This window comes from Taudactylus pleione, unplaced genomic scaffold, assembly GCF_031769625.1.
Source record: "Taudactylus pleione unplaced genomic scaffold, aTauple2 ptg000290l, whole genome shotgun sequence".
In the NCBI taxonomy this organism is placed as follows: domain Eukaryota; kingdom Metazoa; phylum Chordata; class Amphibia; order Anura; family Myobatrachidae; genus Taudactylus; species Taudactylus pleione.
The window spans coordinates 5,090,682-5,107,092 of record NW_028284692.1 but is presented as its reverse complement, the minus strand read 5'-3'; the positions used below and the strand labels follow the sequence as shown (position 1 = coordinate 5,107,092).

Genomic DNA, 16,411 nt, shown 5'->3' with positions numbered 1-16,411 from the left:
GTTCAAGGTCAGTTGGTATAGTCTGATACATAACAAGGCAATGAAAAGACCCTTCCCAATCTCTTATGACAATGGTAAGATCAATGTAAGGCCAAAGGTCTCTGAGCTTTTATGATTCATGAAAATGTCATTAATTGGTTTACCAGGAAAGTCAGCTATGACATTCTGCACATCTAAAGGGAGCGGAGACTTCCGACCTGCGACCTTTCCGAATTCTGCAAGGGATTTATTGAACATATTTGCATTTAAATGAGATGACTTGGGCTCTGTTAATTAAAACTGCTACAGCTATTCCTACAGTGTTAACTCTTTCCTTTCTCCATTTTTTTCTGGAACTGTGCCAACCAAGGTTTTGTCTATAGGGCGTTGTGAGGTGAAATAAGAGAAACTCACCATTAAGACGGAATTAACCTGACATAAATCGCTTTATAACTTCATTATAATTATTAACTGAGATATGGAATCCCCACGTCAATGGCCAACACCTTAAACACATGACTTGATGAATGGATGTAGATTAAGCTTTTTTGTTCTTATTCCAGAACTGGTCAGTGGAAGATGGGCAACACGGAAATAGCCCAACAAGAATTGGAAGTGCCTCACATTGGCCAAAGTCAAGATATACATGTACCTAATACAGTTCCAGAAGAGCCAGTGTCCCTGCCTCCTGTTTCAGCAGATGCCACAACTTTGGCCATTTCAGTTGGTCAAGTGGATATTCCTATCCAAAATCAGGTGCATACTAGTCCAACAGTTCATGCTGATGTCTGGAAGAAAGCAGGTCGCTTGCTGTCTGCTTTGCTGGCCATTAATGTTGGTCTGATTGCCTGTGTTCTTGTGAGCAGTGGTTCCTTAGAAGAGGTCACTGTGAAGGATACAGATGTTCTTGCATTATTAGTCATTCTCATGCTGCTCTCCACTTTCTGGATGATATTCCAATTCTATTTCTCATGCCGAAAAAATGCAGTCCTCTACAAAGACTCACACGCAGGACCTGTGTGGCTCCGAGGTAATTAGGCACCAAAATGGCAAATAACAGAAACTAAAAATGATGACAACATGCTACAGTATATATAGAGTGTATTCTAACATTAATTATAGTCTTAGTTGTACTGCTGTAGACATTGTCTTTATAATACAGTAAAACTAGATAGACTGTCCCCATGTGAAAGTGAATTGGTGCTTTAGCCATTTGTGCTGGGTGCAAGCATGCATTTCACTTTTTTTTTGTACAATATGTTTTGTTTGTATTAATAGTAAAGTGTATGCATATGTTCAGACAAACATGCGGGTCATGTAATAAAAAGATAGACATGAGGTTTACATACTCAGACAGTCATGGGCTAAACAGCACACACAGCCAAGCATAGGGTACATATCACATACAAACAGACAAGGGGTACACAGCACATACTGACCGGCATGGTGTGCACAGCACAGATATATATAAATCTTGCACTCACACCAACTTATTACATCACCAGGGGGGTGCCACTAAGATCACTCAGATCCAATATATATAAGAACACTGGGCCTGATTCACCTTTGGGAATAGAGTGAGAATTAGCACTTAACTGTGTACCTGAACAAACCATATTGCAATGCAAGGGGTGTAAATACATACATTTTTTTGTATGTAGTATAAATACTGGCTGCTTTTGCATGTAGCCCACAAATACTGCACAGCTTTATTATTACACTGCACTTTAGATGTCAGTTTGGACACCTCCCTCCCAAATCTAAATCTCTCTGCACATTGTATATCTGCCCCACCTGCAGTGCAGCATGGTTTTACCAAGATGATCAGTTAAGTGCTAAATCTCACTCTATTTCCAAAGCTGAATCAGGCCCATTGTCCCATAGCGAAGGACGAGGGCACTCTCCAAAGTCAAATTAAAAAAAAATTGCTTTATTCGGGCAACATATTGCCACAGTCACTTTGAGTATGATATTCAAAACATATCATCCAATATTTTTGTCAACGTTTCGGTCCTTCAAGGACCTTCATCAGGACAATAATTTCCAATACAGTGCTAATAATGGTAGACACACCGTAATACGAACAACATTATCTGTGAATAGAAAACAAACACAAAAAAAAATACAAACTGAGTCTCTCAGGCTTCACAACCCACAAAATATGCAAATATACATGTAGATAAATTTTTTACACAATGAGACATTTTATAAAATATAGATACATTTTTTAGACATACATACTTTTTTAATAAATACTTTTACAATATATACAATATATACTTTTGTACATACGTATACATAGATGCATATATAAAGTTTACACCACTGACACACTAGGGCCCCTAATCGGCCCTGGCATTGTCAGTGCACATGGAAAATGGGCATGGCCACATCTCACAGGGCCTGGCCACACCTCATGGGGTCGTGTTGTGAGTCACGGGGGCATGGCCTTGCGACACACCCCCTGTTTCTCTGCATGCCAGCTGAGCATAGCACCAGAAGGCAAAGCTGCTTGGCTAGACTTTCAGGCAACTGGAATGGCTCATCAGGTAATCGGCCCTTCTGGCATTTGCCAGATGGCAAGACCGGCCCTGTTTTACACAGATATCTATAGTCATGAGCTTTACATATTCTTTGAGGAATATGAGTACACAGAACAGACCAGAGGCTATCTGGCAGTTTTAGTTTCGGGGCAAACTTAAGCAAATGGCCCTGATTTTTCTATCAGCTTGTAGCTATAGTAAAATGAGTGTGACAGGCATGGTTTGCTTAATGCGGATGTGTTTATATAGCCAATACATTGTATGAAAAATGGCTATATCAATAAGATATAACATATAACACCTACTAAAACCATATCAAAAAAGCAGAGACTGTTCTAATGGCATATAAACAATACAGAGATCATCTCTACAGTACAGAGAACTAGTGACCAGTATAAAATACAGTTAACAAGTATGCAATACACAGAGCATTCTAGTGACCACTATAACCTATACAAAACAGACAGCATTCCAGAGACCAATTTACAATACCGAACATTCTATTAACCAATTTACAAACATTCTATTAACCCATTTACAATACCTCTGTGTAGCGTGATTTGGTATTAACCAGGCTATATTGCAATGCTCATATAATCCATTAGGGAATCATTTTATTCAAAAATATCTATGATTTAAGTATTTTCTAAAGAGAACCAAATGGTCTGTATATTACTTTAATCCTGCTAACAAAATTTGCTTGATGGAAGACATACATTCTGCTACAGTTGAAGGAAGCTGATATTGTTCATGGGATTAATATTCGGCTTGATCGTTAGATACATAGTGCATATAGGGCCCGATTCAGAGCCGCTCGCAAGCGCTGTTCGCTCGCATATGGCTTGATGGTTGCCCACTGTGCACGCGCCGCGTCTGGCATGTGCGAGCCCCTCTGAGCGACTGAAGTTCAGTCGTTGCGGGGCTCGTAACAAGATGGGGCGGCTGTCGATGTTGATCGACAGCTCGCCCCGTTTTGTGGGCGGGTAGCGGGGGTGGCCGGACAAATGCAGGCGTTCCCTTAGGAATGCCTGGCGTTTGTAGGAGGGGTTACTGACATCACTAGTTATGTCAGTAGTGGACTTCCTGCTCTATTAGCGCAGGGAGTCCACTTGGGCTTGCGGCAGCTAGACCCTACCCCAGGGTCTCGTCGCAAGCCCGATGGTCGCGATAATCACGACGGTCTCCAGCCCGCTCGCACAAGCTGTGGGTGGTCACCCAGAGCTTTGCGAGTGGCTGGAGACAAATAAAAAAAGAAAACGCCCACATTCAGAGCGAGTGCCTTTGAATCAGGGCCATATTCCGTTAGAAATTAGCACAATCTACAGTTGCGCAGATTTCCGCCTATGACAGTTTGGAAATCTTGAGCTAAAACAAATGAGATTTCCTTGGCCGGATATCACACGATGTATTAACGAAAAAAACCTCACAGCTAATTTACTTGCTCGCCAGGGGCCAAATGTAATAGGATGAGAGTTTAGAAAAGGTGAGAGTTTAGCAGTAAACTTTCACCTTGATCGAGTTTTATCTTCAACATGGGAAAACATCTGGATGAGAGTTTAAATCGTGAGAGTTTTTGAGTCTAAAAACATGTGAGTTTGTATGTTCTCGGACTCTATTACATTGGCCAAGTTTAAAAAGTGTCAGAGTTTACTGCTAATCTCTCACATTTTCTAATCTCTCACCCTATTACATTTCTCCCCAGATCTCTATTGGCACTATTGTAATACCCACTCCCACCCTCATGGTGATAAATCAGTACCCAGATCTATGTTATAATTTTTTTTAAGTGTAAACTGTTTTTATTGAAAATTTACAACAACAATGTAAATGTAATAACTTATAAGTGACATCAGGGTACATCCAAACACAATGTTGAACAATAATATAAGATGTGGAGACCTACAGTATCGTGTCATTTTTATAAATACACTTCCACCTGAAAGCATGTAACAAATAAAAAAGGCCTGTAGTAATGAAGAACAAGGGCTGGCTGGCAATGTTTAGCCTGGGGGGCAAATTCAATGAAGTGGTCCCAGCATTTCTATCAGCCCTCTCTGATTGCCCCCTCCATGTCTTTCAGAGCCAGGTTTTCCCATATACTGTAACACTGAGCCACTTGCAGAACACACTGACCTCACTGCAGTCACTGACCCCTGTCTCTCTATGGCCTCTCAGCTCCCCACACCCCCCCGTCTCTCCATGTCCTGCCTGAGCTCCTACCCTGTGTCTCACCATGGCCTCCCTAAGCACCCCTAGCCTCCTGTGTCTCTTCATGGCCTCAGCTCCCACCACTCCCAGTGTCTCTCCATGGCCTCAGCTCCCCCCACCCCCCTCTGTATCTCCATGGCCCTCAGCTCCCCCCACCCCCCTCTGTATCTTCATGGCCTCAGCTCCCCCCACCCCCCTCTGTATCTCCATGGCCCTCAGCTCCCATCCTGTGTCTCTCTACAATGGCCTCCGTCAGCTCCCTCCCCTACCCGTGTCTCTCAGCAGCTACACTTTCCTCTACTACCCTGGGCTTGTCAATTCTTGCTCTGCTCAGCACCTCATTGCAATGGCAGTGACTCCTCCTGTATCCTTCTGTCACAGAACTCAAACGTCAGCATGCCACGCACAGCCCGAAAACATAAAAAAATACCTTTTACTGCGCTGGGTCATGTGTCCCGGTGACCCGTCCCCTTCATGCCTGCACCTGCTGATTACTCCAGCAGAGGGGGAAACAAACAAGCATTTATTCCTCTGCCTCCTGCAGCTGTGTCATGTACTTGCAGAGCACAGCTGCGGGCGGCCCTGAAACATCAAAATCGCACCGGCCCGGGGGTCAGATGGCACCGTGCCCCTGCCAACCCCTGCCAATCATGTTCCCCTTATTAATCTCTGTAGGAAAAAATCAAATTACACCACAGTTCTGACCCCCACTCCCTAAATATCAGACCTCAGGGGAGGGATTTAATAGGGTCCGAGTTTTTTTGCGGCATAAAACTCGCACCTTCTCGCACATTTGGGAGGTGAGAGTTTGTCCCTAAACTCACAAGTTTAAGGGTCCCACTTAGACTGCAGGTAAACTCGCACCTTGTAATGCGACTTTCATTACAAGGTGCGAGTTACACAGAAGCATGCACAGATCAGTGAGATCCATGCATGTTTCTTAGCCAATGAGCATTTCCCATCATTGACTTCAATGGTGGGAACCACTACGTAACTAAAGTGCATTCCCACCATTGAAGTTAATGGGGTGAATCACTTGTCGGCTAGAGGTGGAGGCTCGCCTCTATCAGCCAATGAACAAAGCCAATGCATTTCTGTGGGAAATGCAGCAGCTGTCGCATCATTTGCGAAGTATCGTCCTTAGAGGACGGTACTATGGGCCTGATTCAGCAAGGATCGCTGATGCGATCGTGGCAGCAAGCACGTACGCAGTTCTGTTGTGAAATTATGCAAATGACTATGATCGCAATGCCGCCGTAGCACAACATAAAGACGCCCACTTCTCTTTACTCACATCCATAATACCTTGCAAGTCTGCAAAAACATCGGTACCATCAAGGCAGGTTACACCTCACTCACAAACTGCTAAACTTCCTGTCGGTATCTAGAGGTCAGGCTGCATATTTCCGTCACAGCAGATTAATTATGCACGCCCCTGTAACAGCGTTTAAATGCATTGACACGCCTGCTTTCGCTCGACCACCCCCATCTCCATCCACAAACTGTACTTCATGTCAATCGCCACACGATGGGTCTGCGTACACACTGCGATGTCATTCCCGTTCGCAGTGGCTAGTTTGCGCACTGTGATGCATACGCATGCGCAGATCGCGAAAATCGTCCGACTGTGTGCGCCTTAGCACTTGCGATCCTTGCTGAATCATGTCTGGGTCTGGGTCTGGGCTTGCTGTTTTTTATTTTAAAAAGATGGTGGATGCCTACATGGACCGAATAGGACCAGAACCAAGGGGGCATAGGACCAGCCAATCAGCGGGCAGCTCCGATGGAGTCGAACGCTGATTGGCTGGTGGCTCCTGCAATGACTAGGCTCACGTGGGCCCCAGTCATTTGCTCGGAGGAAGGGTATGTGTAAACATACCTTTCCTCCTGTCCGGCATGGTTTCGTGATTTTTCGTTTTTTTTTTTAACCCTCTGGATGCCTACATGGACCGAACAGGACATGATCAATGCATGGGAGAGGTGATGGGAAAGATTACTGGACTGCACACCCTGAATATATATAATGGGAGGTGCTACCTGATGAGACTCATTGCAGGCACAGAAACAGACAAATCTCAGGTGCACAACTCCAAATTACTGATAATACACGTACCAGCATGTGGGGGAGGCTTGCTGGGACCTGTAGTTCTATTGCAAAAGACACTATTTACACTATCTATCTTTCACACCACACATTTACACTACCAACCCGGCACCCACCGGCCAGAGGTGCCGGGGATAGCCCTGGGTTATCAGCCTAGGCCTGGGGTGCCCTGTAGAGGGGGACCCCTTTATTGATCCCCGTCCGGAGCTGACTAGTGGCCAGGGGGTAATGCTTTGACCGGGGAACCTGGTGAAGGGGTCTCCCTGGTTGTGGCATTACCCCCCCCCTGCTAGAAAGAGTCCGTTGCTGGTTATGGAAATTACAGGGGACGCCTACTCATTTTGTCCCCTGTATCTCCACAACCAGGACCGGATCAGAAAAGCTCTGTGCTGGTATTTAAAATACAGGGGTCCCTACACATTTTTTCCCCTATATGTTAAAAACCAGCACAGGCTGTACAGAGCCCGGGGCAGGTTAAGCCTCTGGGGAGGGGTTTCACGTAATTAAAAAAAAAAGAACACACAGGCAGAAGCCTTCACGGATCTCACTGATCTGTGTAGGCTTCTGTATACCTCACACCTTTTAATGTTAGTCACATTAAAAGGTGTGAGGTTACATAGGCAAATACTCGCACATATTTGCATAGTGTAGTAGCCTTGAGCTCAATAGTTTGCAGGCTATTACATTTGCGAGTCCCGGCACTGACTCGCACCTTCAAAAAATGCGAAAAAGTGTGAGTTGGATTAAACTAAAACTTGAACCCTATTGCATTTGGCCCATCATCTGTACACACTGAACGATGCACACGCAATATATTGGCCAATCAATTGAACTGCCAATATATCTGCATTAGGGGCCTATTCGTCATCACTTAATTTCTACAAAAGCAGGTGAAAATGCACATTTTCACATGCAATTGTGAAAATTAAGTTATAGGGCCATTCATCAAGAAGGTAAAGCAGGAAATATCACAGATATCTCCTACTTACCTTCCTTTTGCGGAATGGCCCACTGTCCCTATACACTAGCATGGGGACAGTATTCATCAAGCTCCGAAAATATTATATTTTGGAGCTTGACTGCGGGAGCATTCGCCATCTTCAGATGGCGAATGCTCCGGCATTGCAACCCAGGTTGTGAAGAGAGATCCTTTCGGATCCCTCCGCCTCTGTCTGCCTCTTTCTGCCAGACATCGGGGCTCTTGTGCGCATGTGTGACCTGTGGGTCGTGCATGCATACTCCCGTCACTGCTCCAACAGGAGCAGTGAAAGCATTCACTGCTCCGAAAAGGAGCAGTGATGCCGCTCGCAGGGGCAGCTGATCTCGCATCAGCTGTCACCGCATCGGAGCAATGATAAATTGCTCCGGCAGCCGCTGCGAGTTGGGATGTTAATTATCGGGGTCCGATAATTAGCATGATGAATAGGCCCCGTAGTCTCTAGGTGAGCTGTACAATCCATATGACAGCATTCTGCACTCTGATTGGTGGATGGTTCCAGCTATTTACCAGTCAGTTTGTTGAGACCTTTTACTACTCTGTTTGGTGAATGTCACACAATACCCTCCAATCAATGAGATGGCAGCAGTCTACTGTCCAATAAAAAATATTGATAAATACTTTTTCTTTTTTATTTCAATTAATATATACTAATTTAACTGGTAATTATAATCATTGTTGCTCCTTTTTTTACATAATGTTAATTTATTTACCTAACCTTCAATTAAGATCATTAAGGTCACTTTGTTCATCCTCTTTTAGGTGGTCTGGTGTTTTTTGGGATCTGCAGTCTTGTTCTTGATGTATTTAAGATAGGATATTACATAAGCTATATTGATTGTGAGTCACCAATCAAGTTGATTCATCCCATGGTACAGAGTGCTTTCATCATCCTTCAGGTAAATGTCCCATCTAGCTGGAGATTGTAAGTCTTGTGACAGGGGTGTATTTAGAGAGGAAGGGGCCCGTGTTCACTCACCATCTGGGGCCCCCTCCTCTCTCTCTGGCGGCAACGGTGTACTGAAAGTTTCAGTAGACCTCGGGCACTAGCCTGTGCTTGGAGTCTACTGCGCATGCGCAGAACGCCGGGAAAGTGGCCGCTGCAGCCATTTTCCAGAAGTTCTGTGTAGCACCTCTCCAGCCTACATGGAACTTTGGAGAGGTAAATATTAGGAAGTATGGGTGCAGGGTATGTGGAGTGGGCCCCCCTGGACCCAGGAGCCCGTGTGCACAGAACACCCTGCACCCATTAGAGATACGCCCCTGCCTTGTGGTGCTACTATTTGGCTGCCTTCTAAAAATATCCACAAAAGTTGTTTTAATGTTTCATTGTTTCATTCATGTTTTTCAGACATATTTTCTATGGGTCTCAAGCAAACACTGTGTACAGATTCATACCAACATTTCAAGGTGAGTGCATCCTTATCAGACAAAATATAGTAGCTATGCCAATGTTCAACGGAACCATCCTACCAAAACTAACCAACTTTTACAAATTAAACTGATTTCTCTTCTATGAATATGATATCCATAGGTTATATACTTTTCCCTAGTTAGTAACTATCCTTAATATCCTGTAAAAGAACAATACCTACAATTTTTTTTTCACTAAAGAGACTATTACAGGACCTGTAGTATTTCTGCCAACTAATGCAATAACTGAATTTTTTTTCATCCCATTAAGAAAGCAGCTGCAGAATACTTTCTATATTGATATAGTTGTAAACTGTTTTATTTTCAGATACGGCCTTATGTTGGTTCTAATAACAAATCTCAGTATTTGGATGGCTGCTGTAACGGATGAGTCTGTCCACCAGACCCGAGACTTGGAGGATGACTTGGATGACCTGACCAGCACTGTTGGGTACCATGATCACAGAGGTATGTAAAATGAATGTCGTAGTGGAATAAATGGCCTGGTGTCTCCTTTTTATTAACTCACTTATTACTATATTCTAGATTCTGGTGGAGCACATGGACCCACCTGCCGCTGCAGCAATCACTTGTGCCACGTCTTCCAGACAGGATACTATTACCTTTACCCATTTAACATAGAGTACAGCCTCTTTGCTTCAGCTATGACATATGTCATGTGGAAGAATGTTGGCCGCAAAATGGATGACAACATGCCATGCCACCGCCGTTTAAATCCTTGTTTCTGCTTTCACAGTATCTTTGTGGGCCTTTTGCTGGGAGGAATAGTTCTTCTTGCTGGCATTGTGGCTCTTGTTACATACAAGGTTCAAGTCAATATTCGAGATAAAAGTTACCAGGCTCACATTATGTTCTATTCATTCAACATTGTGGTCCTCAGCCTTATGTCCATGGGTTCCCTCACTGGCACCATAATTTACAGATTTGACAAGAGAGATATGGATGGTCATAAAAACCCAACTCGCACTTTAGATGTGACCCTGCTCCTGGGTGCAGCACTTGGACAGTACTGTATATCTTATTACTCCATAGTAGCAATGATTGCCACAACTCCTGGGGAGCTGATCAATGCTTTAAACCTGGCTTACTCATTACTCATGATTGTACAGCTTACATTGCAGAATACCTTTATCATTGAAGGGCTACACAGAGAACCGTTCAGAGATGTACCTCTGGATCCACAAAAAGAACTTGTTTATACAAATGAGGTTGTTGCTCCCACTCTGCAAGATGGAGCATCTCTAGAATCCACATTACATGGCACCAATGCAATGGCTAGTGGAATGCAAAATACACAAGATCTTCCATGGAACTTAAAAAGAAGACTTGTTCAGGAGATTTGTCTTTTTCTACTGCTGAGTAACATCATAGTAAGTATTGAGAAAATTACATTAAAATAATAATACAAATCTCACTATTGATCATCCAAAACCTCTGTTTTGTTGTCTAATTCCCTATGGTGATGACAAATCCACAAAGACAAAAAAAGACAGTGTTAAATTATCCAGAAAAAAAGATATTTTAAACTTAAAACTTAATCTTAGTGTTTAACCCTACACGTTGTTTTCCCAGTAATTTTAGAACCAGGACTGGGTCAGGAGCCTGGGGCTGGTTATACTTTGGGGGGTGGGTGGGGGGCGGACATAAATTTTGTTTTTAAATTAACCATTTAGTTACTTAACGCACACACACAAGCAACGTTCACGTATCTCACTGATATGTGCAGGCTGCTTGTACGGGAGAGAAACACTGGCAGGAAACACGGGGATTAAACATGGGTAGGAGCGCTCACATACACCATCGGAAAACTCGAACATGACAAACACGGGAGCTTGGTAAATTCCCAAATTTATTTAAAAAAAACCCTCCCAATTCTGATCATGCCTACCCATGTTTAAAAACAGAGAGACATGGGCTGAACATGAATCTTAGTCAATTTACCCCATATACTTAATAATTTTAGTGTGTGACTTACTATACTTTGTGCCTTTAAAATACAAGTTTTGTTATTAGGAACCATGTTGCTCTGATAAAAAACACCTATGGATAGATGGGTGGGACGAGGAGCCAAAAAGAAGGCAGTCATATGCAAAACTAGTTGAAGCATCCTGGGTTTAAATCTTCAAGTTATTAAGTCAGGTACCCCGGACCAATTCCCACCTCTCTGTGAAGTTTTCAACCAAATCCATCCAGTGGAAGGCCCAGAACAGGCTCCCTGGGTCAAAGTTCCACCCCACGTACACACATAAAGGGAAGTCCGAACGGGACCCTATCCCCCCTAAAACCTGGCCAGGATCCAACTGGACCACCTCGCGTTGGTTTCAAACCAATTGGTGCAGGGGTGTCTGAATGCATAACTGGACAGACAAACAAACAGACCAATGAATTTTATATATAAGATTCAGGTGCACACTACAGATGCTACAACAATCTGTTGAATATTGTAAAAATATAGATAACATATGATATATATACAATACTGTGCAAACGTTTTAGACAGTTGTGGAAAAAATGCTGCAAAGTAAGAATACCATATATACTCGAGTATAAGTCGACCCGAATATAAGCCGAGGTACCTACTTTTACCACAAAAAACTAGGAAAACTTATTGACTCGAGTATAAGCCTAGGGTGGGAAATGGCAGCAGCTGGTAGTGCCTCCAGTAGTAATCCCCCCTTGGTAGTGCCCCCAGTGGTAATCCCCCCTTTTAGTGCCCCCTGTAGTAATCCCCCCCTGGTAGTGCCCCCTGTAGTAATCCCCCCCTGGTAGTTCCCCCTGTAGTAATCCCCCCCTGGTAGTTCCCCCAGTGGTAATAACCCCTTTTAGTGCCGCCTGTAGTAATCCCCCCCTGGTAGTACCCCCAGTGGTAATGCCCCCCTTTTAGTGCCCCCTGTAGTAATCCCCCCCGGTAGTTCCCTCAGTTTTAATAACCCCTTTTAGTGCCCCCTGTAGTAAGCGCCCTCTGGTAGTGCCCCCAGTAGTCCCCCCCCCAGTAGAGAGAGACGTAATAAGAAGAATAAAAAAAAAAAAAATCACTTACCTGAAACTCCCGCTCCTGGTCCCACCGCTAACAGCTCCTCCGGCTGCTTTGCATGGGAGAGACGTCATTACTCATGACGTCTCTCCCATTACCCACTGCAGGAGCCGGAAGATGGCTCCCGCAGTGGGAGCAGCAGCCGATGAGAGTCTGACAGACTCTCAGCGGCTGCTGATTACAGCAAACACACAGCTGCCAGCTCCGGCGGCTGTGTGTTTGTGCTGTGTAGCGCTGACCGAACTCCGTCCGGTCAGCGCTACACTTCACTCGAGTATAAGCCGAGGGGGTACTTTTTCAGCACAAAAAATGTGCTGAAAAACTCGGCTTATACTCGAGTATATACGGTAGTTTAAAAATAGAAGTGTTAATAGTTTATTTTTATCAATTAACAAAATGCAAAGTGAATGAACAGAAGAGAAAATCTAAATCAAATCAATATTTGGTGTGACCACCCTTTACCTTCAAAACAGCATCAATTATTCTAGATACACTTGCACAAAGTCAGGGATTTTGTAGGATTATAGTCAGATGTATGATAAACCATTTGTACCGAACAGGTGATAATGATCATCATTTTCATATGTAGGTGAAGTACAGTCATTAACTGAAACAGAAACAGCTGTGTAGGGGGCTTACTGGGTGAGGAACAGCAAAAACATTTTTTTTTATCAATTAACAAAATGCAATGTGAATGAACAGAAGATCAGTCTAAATCAAATCAAAATTTGGTGTGACCACCCTTTGCCTTCAAAACAGCATCAATCATAGGTACACTTGCACACAGTTTTTGCAGGAACTCGGCAGGGAGGTTGTTCCAAACATTTTGGAGAACTAACCACAGATCTGTGGATGTCGGCTTACTCAAATCCTTCTGTCTCTTCATGTAATCCCAGACAGACTCGATGATGTTGGGCTCTGTGGGGGCCATATCATCACTTCCAGGACTCCTTGTTCTTCTTTACGTTGAAGATAGTCTTTAATGATATTGGCTGTATGTTTGGGGTCGTTGTCCTGCTGCAGAATAAATTATTGATAAAAATAAACTATTAACACTTCTATTTTTGAAAGCACTCTTACTTTGCAGCATATTTTCCACACCTGCCTAAAACTTTTGCACAGTATTGTATATTTATAGTATTTTATTGACATGGTTTTTATTCCCTGTTAGCGACCATTGCTGTTGTCTTAATTCTCTGACTTCTCTATTCACAGCTTTGGCTTATGCCGGCATTTGGTGCTCGCCCACAGTTAAAGAACAATTTAGAGTTGAAATTCTATGGACCTACGGTATGGACCATTATTACCAACATTTGCCTTCCTTTCGGCATCTTCTACCGCATGCATGGAGCTGCCAGTCTTCTGGAAGTGTTCAGAATGTCCTAGGATGTTTGGTTCTGAGAACACACAGGAAGATACGTGTGAGATACAGAACTGGGAGAGGCAGGACATTGGAGAAGATCAGACCAATCTTGTTGGGGGGGTCTGGGAAGGAAAAAGAATGTGCCTCACTATACCCTTCCCAAAAAGCTGGGTTAAAACAAGACACATTTTTACTTAGAACTATTTATAGAAACATGAATTTATTTATTATGTTGTGGTTTTGCTGCAAGCTCAGAACACCTTTAGCTTGTGCCCGAAATATCCTAATTCGTGTCCTCTGAACTTGATCTTTATAATGTGCCAAAACTACATTTCTACAGATTTCAGTGGATATTTATTTACAAAGTTCTTATTTGCAGTAACCCAGAGTACTCAACCTGACATTGTCTTTCATTGTCTAACTTGCACTTGCACTCAGCTAATTGCTGATTCATCAATATGGGCTATTGCACGTTTGAACTTTGTTAGTAAAGAACTCCCATTGAGATTTGCATGGCAGCAGGGTAGTTCTTGTCTACAACTAATAATGGGTGTGCCAGTCAAAAAAAACCTGAGTGCCAGACCAGTGCTAGAGCAATCCTATAATTACAGGGCCTAAAAAAATTTGTTTTTCTAGGGAGTCAGCAAGTTCAGAAAAACTCAGAAATGTTTTATTTAAAACTGATTGCTATATAATAACATATCCTGATAGTTCGGCTATGAAGTAGCATTGCTCCCTTGATCCTTATAAAGCATACTTGATCAAGTATAATAATAGATAAATGGAAATATACAGATAGCTATATACAAATAACTTATCTAAATTTTTTCAATGAACATATATAGTAAAATAAAGCTAAAACACAGTTTTGTTCCATGCTTTGTAGCTCTAATGTTCTATTTCATGGCCCTTAAGGCCCCCATACACCTACGCGATTTGTAGATGATCACACGATTTTCGACTCGATGTGCGTTCAGTCTTGTTGAAATCGTGCATGTTTTCATCCGATGCGCGCTCCCGTAGGTCCTTCAATCGTATCTTATGATCATATGTGCAGCACCATATGTTCCATCGTATCGTGTTCAGACCGTGGCATTTTTTTTTCATACGATCCATCATGTGGCAATACAGGCCCTCATTCAGAGCCGTACGCTCTGAGCAGAGCGCACGCTCTGAATGAGGGCCGGGCTCCATTTTCATGGAGCGTCCTCCTGGACGCTCGTATAGCTGTGGGTCACCACCCACAGGCTATACGAGCGTGCTTTGTGATGGCCGCGATGGTCGAGACCATCGCGACCATCGAAATTGCGAGCCGGAGCCTGCGGTTGAGGTTTTCAACCGCAAGCTCCGGAGTGATTTTGGCTCTATCAGAGCCAAAATCACTCCCACTGACATCACTAGTGATGTCAGTGGGCCGGCTTCTGACGGGAGGCGTTCCCGTGGGAACGCCCCCGTCAGGGAGGCACGCCCCCGGAACGCCCACCAAAGGGGGCGTGCTGTCAATCAACATTGACAGCACGCCCCCTTTGATCGGACACAACGAGCGAAGGACTTTCCTTCGCTCGTCGCGTCTGGCGCATGCGCACGACGGAGCTCCCTCCGTCGTGCGCATGCTCAGTGCATAACATCGACCCACTTGCGAGCGGACAGCCGCTCGCGAGTGGGTCTGAATCAGGCCCACAGTCATTTCAATGACTGTTTTTCCCTATTCCCTAATGAGCGCGTGAGGCACAGGATCGATCTTACGACAGATCCTGTGCTAAGAAAAAAAAAACGTGCCGACGGTACTGCAGGGTAATCCGATGTGAATCGGATCGGATGCTGATCGCGTAGGTGTATGGGCCCTCTTACTGTCTGTCTGTATTGCACTCTAATCTGTGAATGTATCTGGCACAGCACTGACTACATACTGTGAAGCTGCCATGAGATGCCTACCTACACAACAGCCTCCTGCTCAGCATTAAATGGTTTGTTGCTCAAAGGTCCATTAATCATGTATATGTGATAATCACGTAATGCATGTGTTTTTCTGACTGCATGTAGAAAGGTGTGTATAAGCATCATTGAATGTGCATTTAAATATGTGAATGATAGTTTGTATATTGTAGAAGTGTAATTGCATACTGTATATATTTAGAGAAACATGTACAATTATTTGTGTTCATAGGGCCTGATTCACTACCATTTGCATCTGCGATTACGCACGCAATTGGCTGATTATTGCGTCCTGCGCATGCGTATGCAGTGCACGTGCACAAAGCAGTCACTGTGACAGGGACTGCGATCGCAGTGAATACGCAGAACCATCAGCAGAGTGATTGACAGGAAGTGCCGTTTGCGGGAGGTGAAGAGGGTGGAGTGGTCGGCGAAAACGCAGGCGTGCCAGTGCGTTCAGATGCCATTATAGGGGCATGCATAAGTTAGCCACTGCGGTGCCTTACGCAGCCTGAGGTCTCATAGTGTGCGATGAAGTTAGCAGAGCTTGTGCAAGTGTGCATGAGGCTGCGATGGTACCGATGGTTTTGCAGTCTTGCTAAACATTACGGATGTGTGTAAGGTAAAGTGGGCGTTCTTGTGTAGTGCTGCGACGGTATAGCGATCACAATGGATTAGCATACTATCGCAATTGAACTGTGTGCGTTATCTCTATTGCAATCGCAGTTGAAATCCGTGGTGAATTAGGCCCATAGTAATTCATTTTATATGGCATCCTCTTATTGGAGGCTGGCATTTTGCAATAAAGCTTCAT

General features: G+C 43.9%; 1 protein-coding gene across 1 annotated transcript; it reads left to right on the top strand.

Annotated features, from left to right (window-relative positions):
• The first annotated feature begins 558 nt into the window (after positions 1-558).
• Positions 559-13,685, top strand: LOC148511845 (proton channel OTOP2-like). The gene is made up of 6 exons (XM_088482703.1): positions 559-1,009; positions 8,594-8,730; positions 9,183-9,241; positions 9,573-9,712; positions 9,791-10,635; positions 13,515-13,685. Exons 1-6 carry the CDS (start codon positions 559-561, stop codon positions 13,683-13,685), a joined length of 1,803 nt encoding a protein of 600 aa, XP_088338829.1.
• Positions 13,686-16,411: the final 2,726 nt, after the last annotated feature.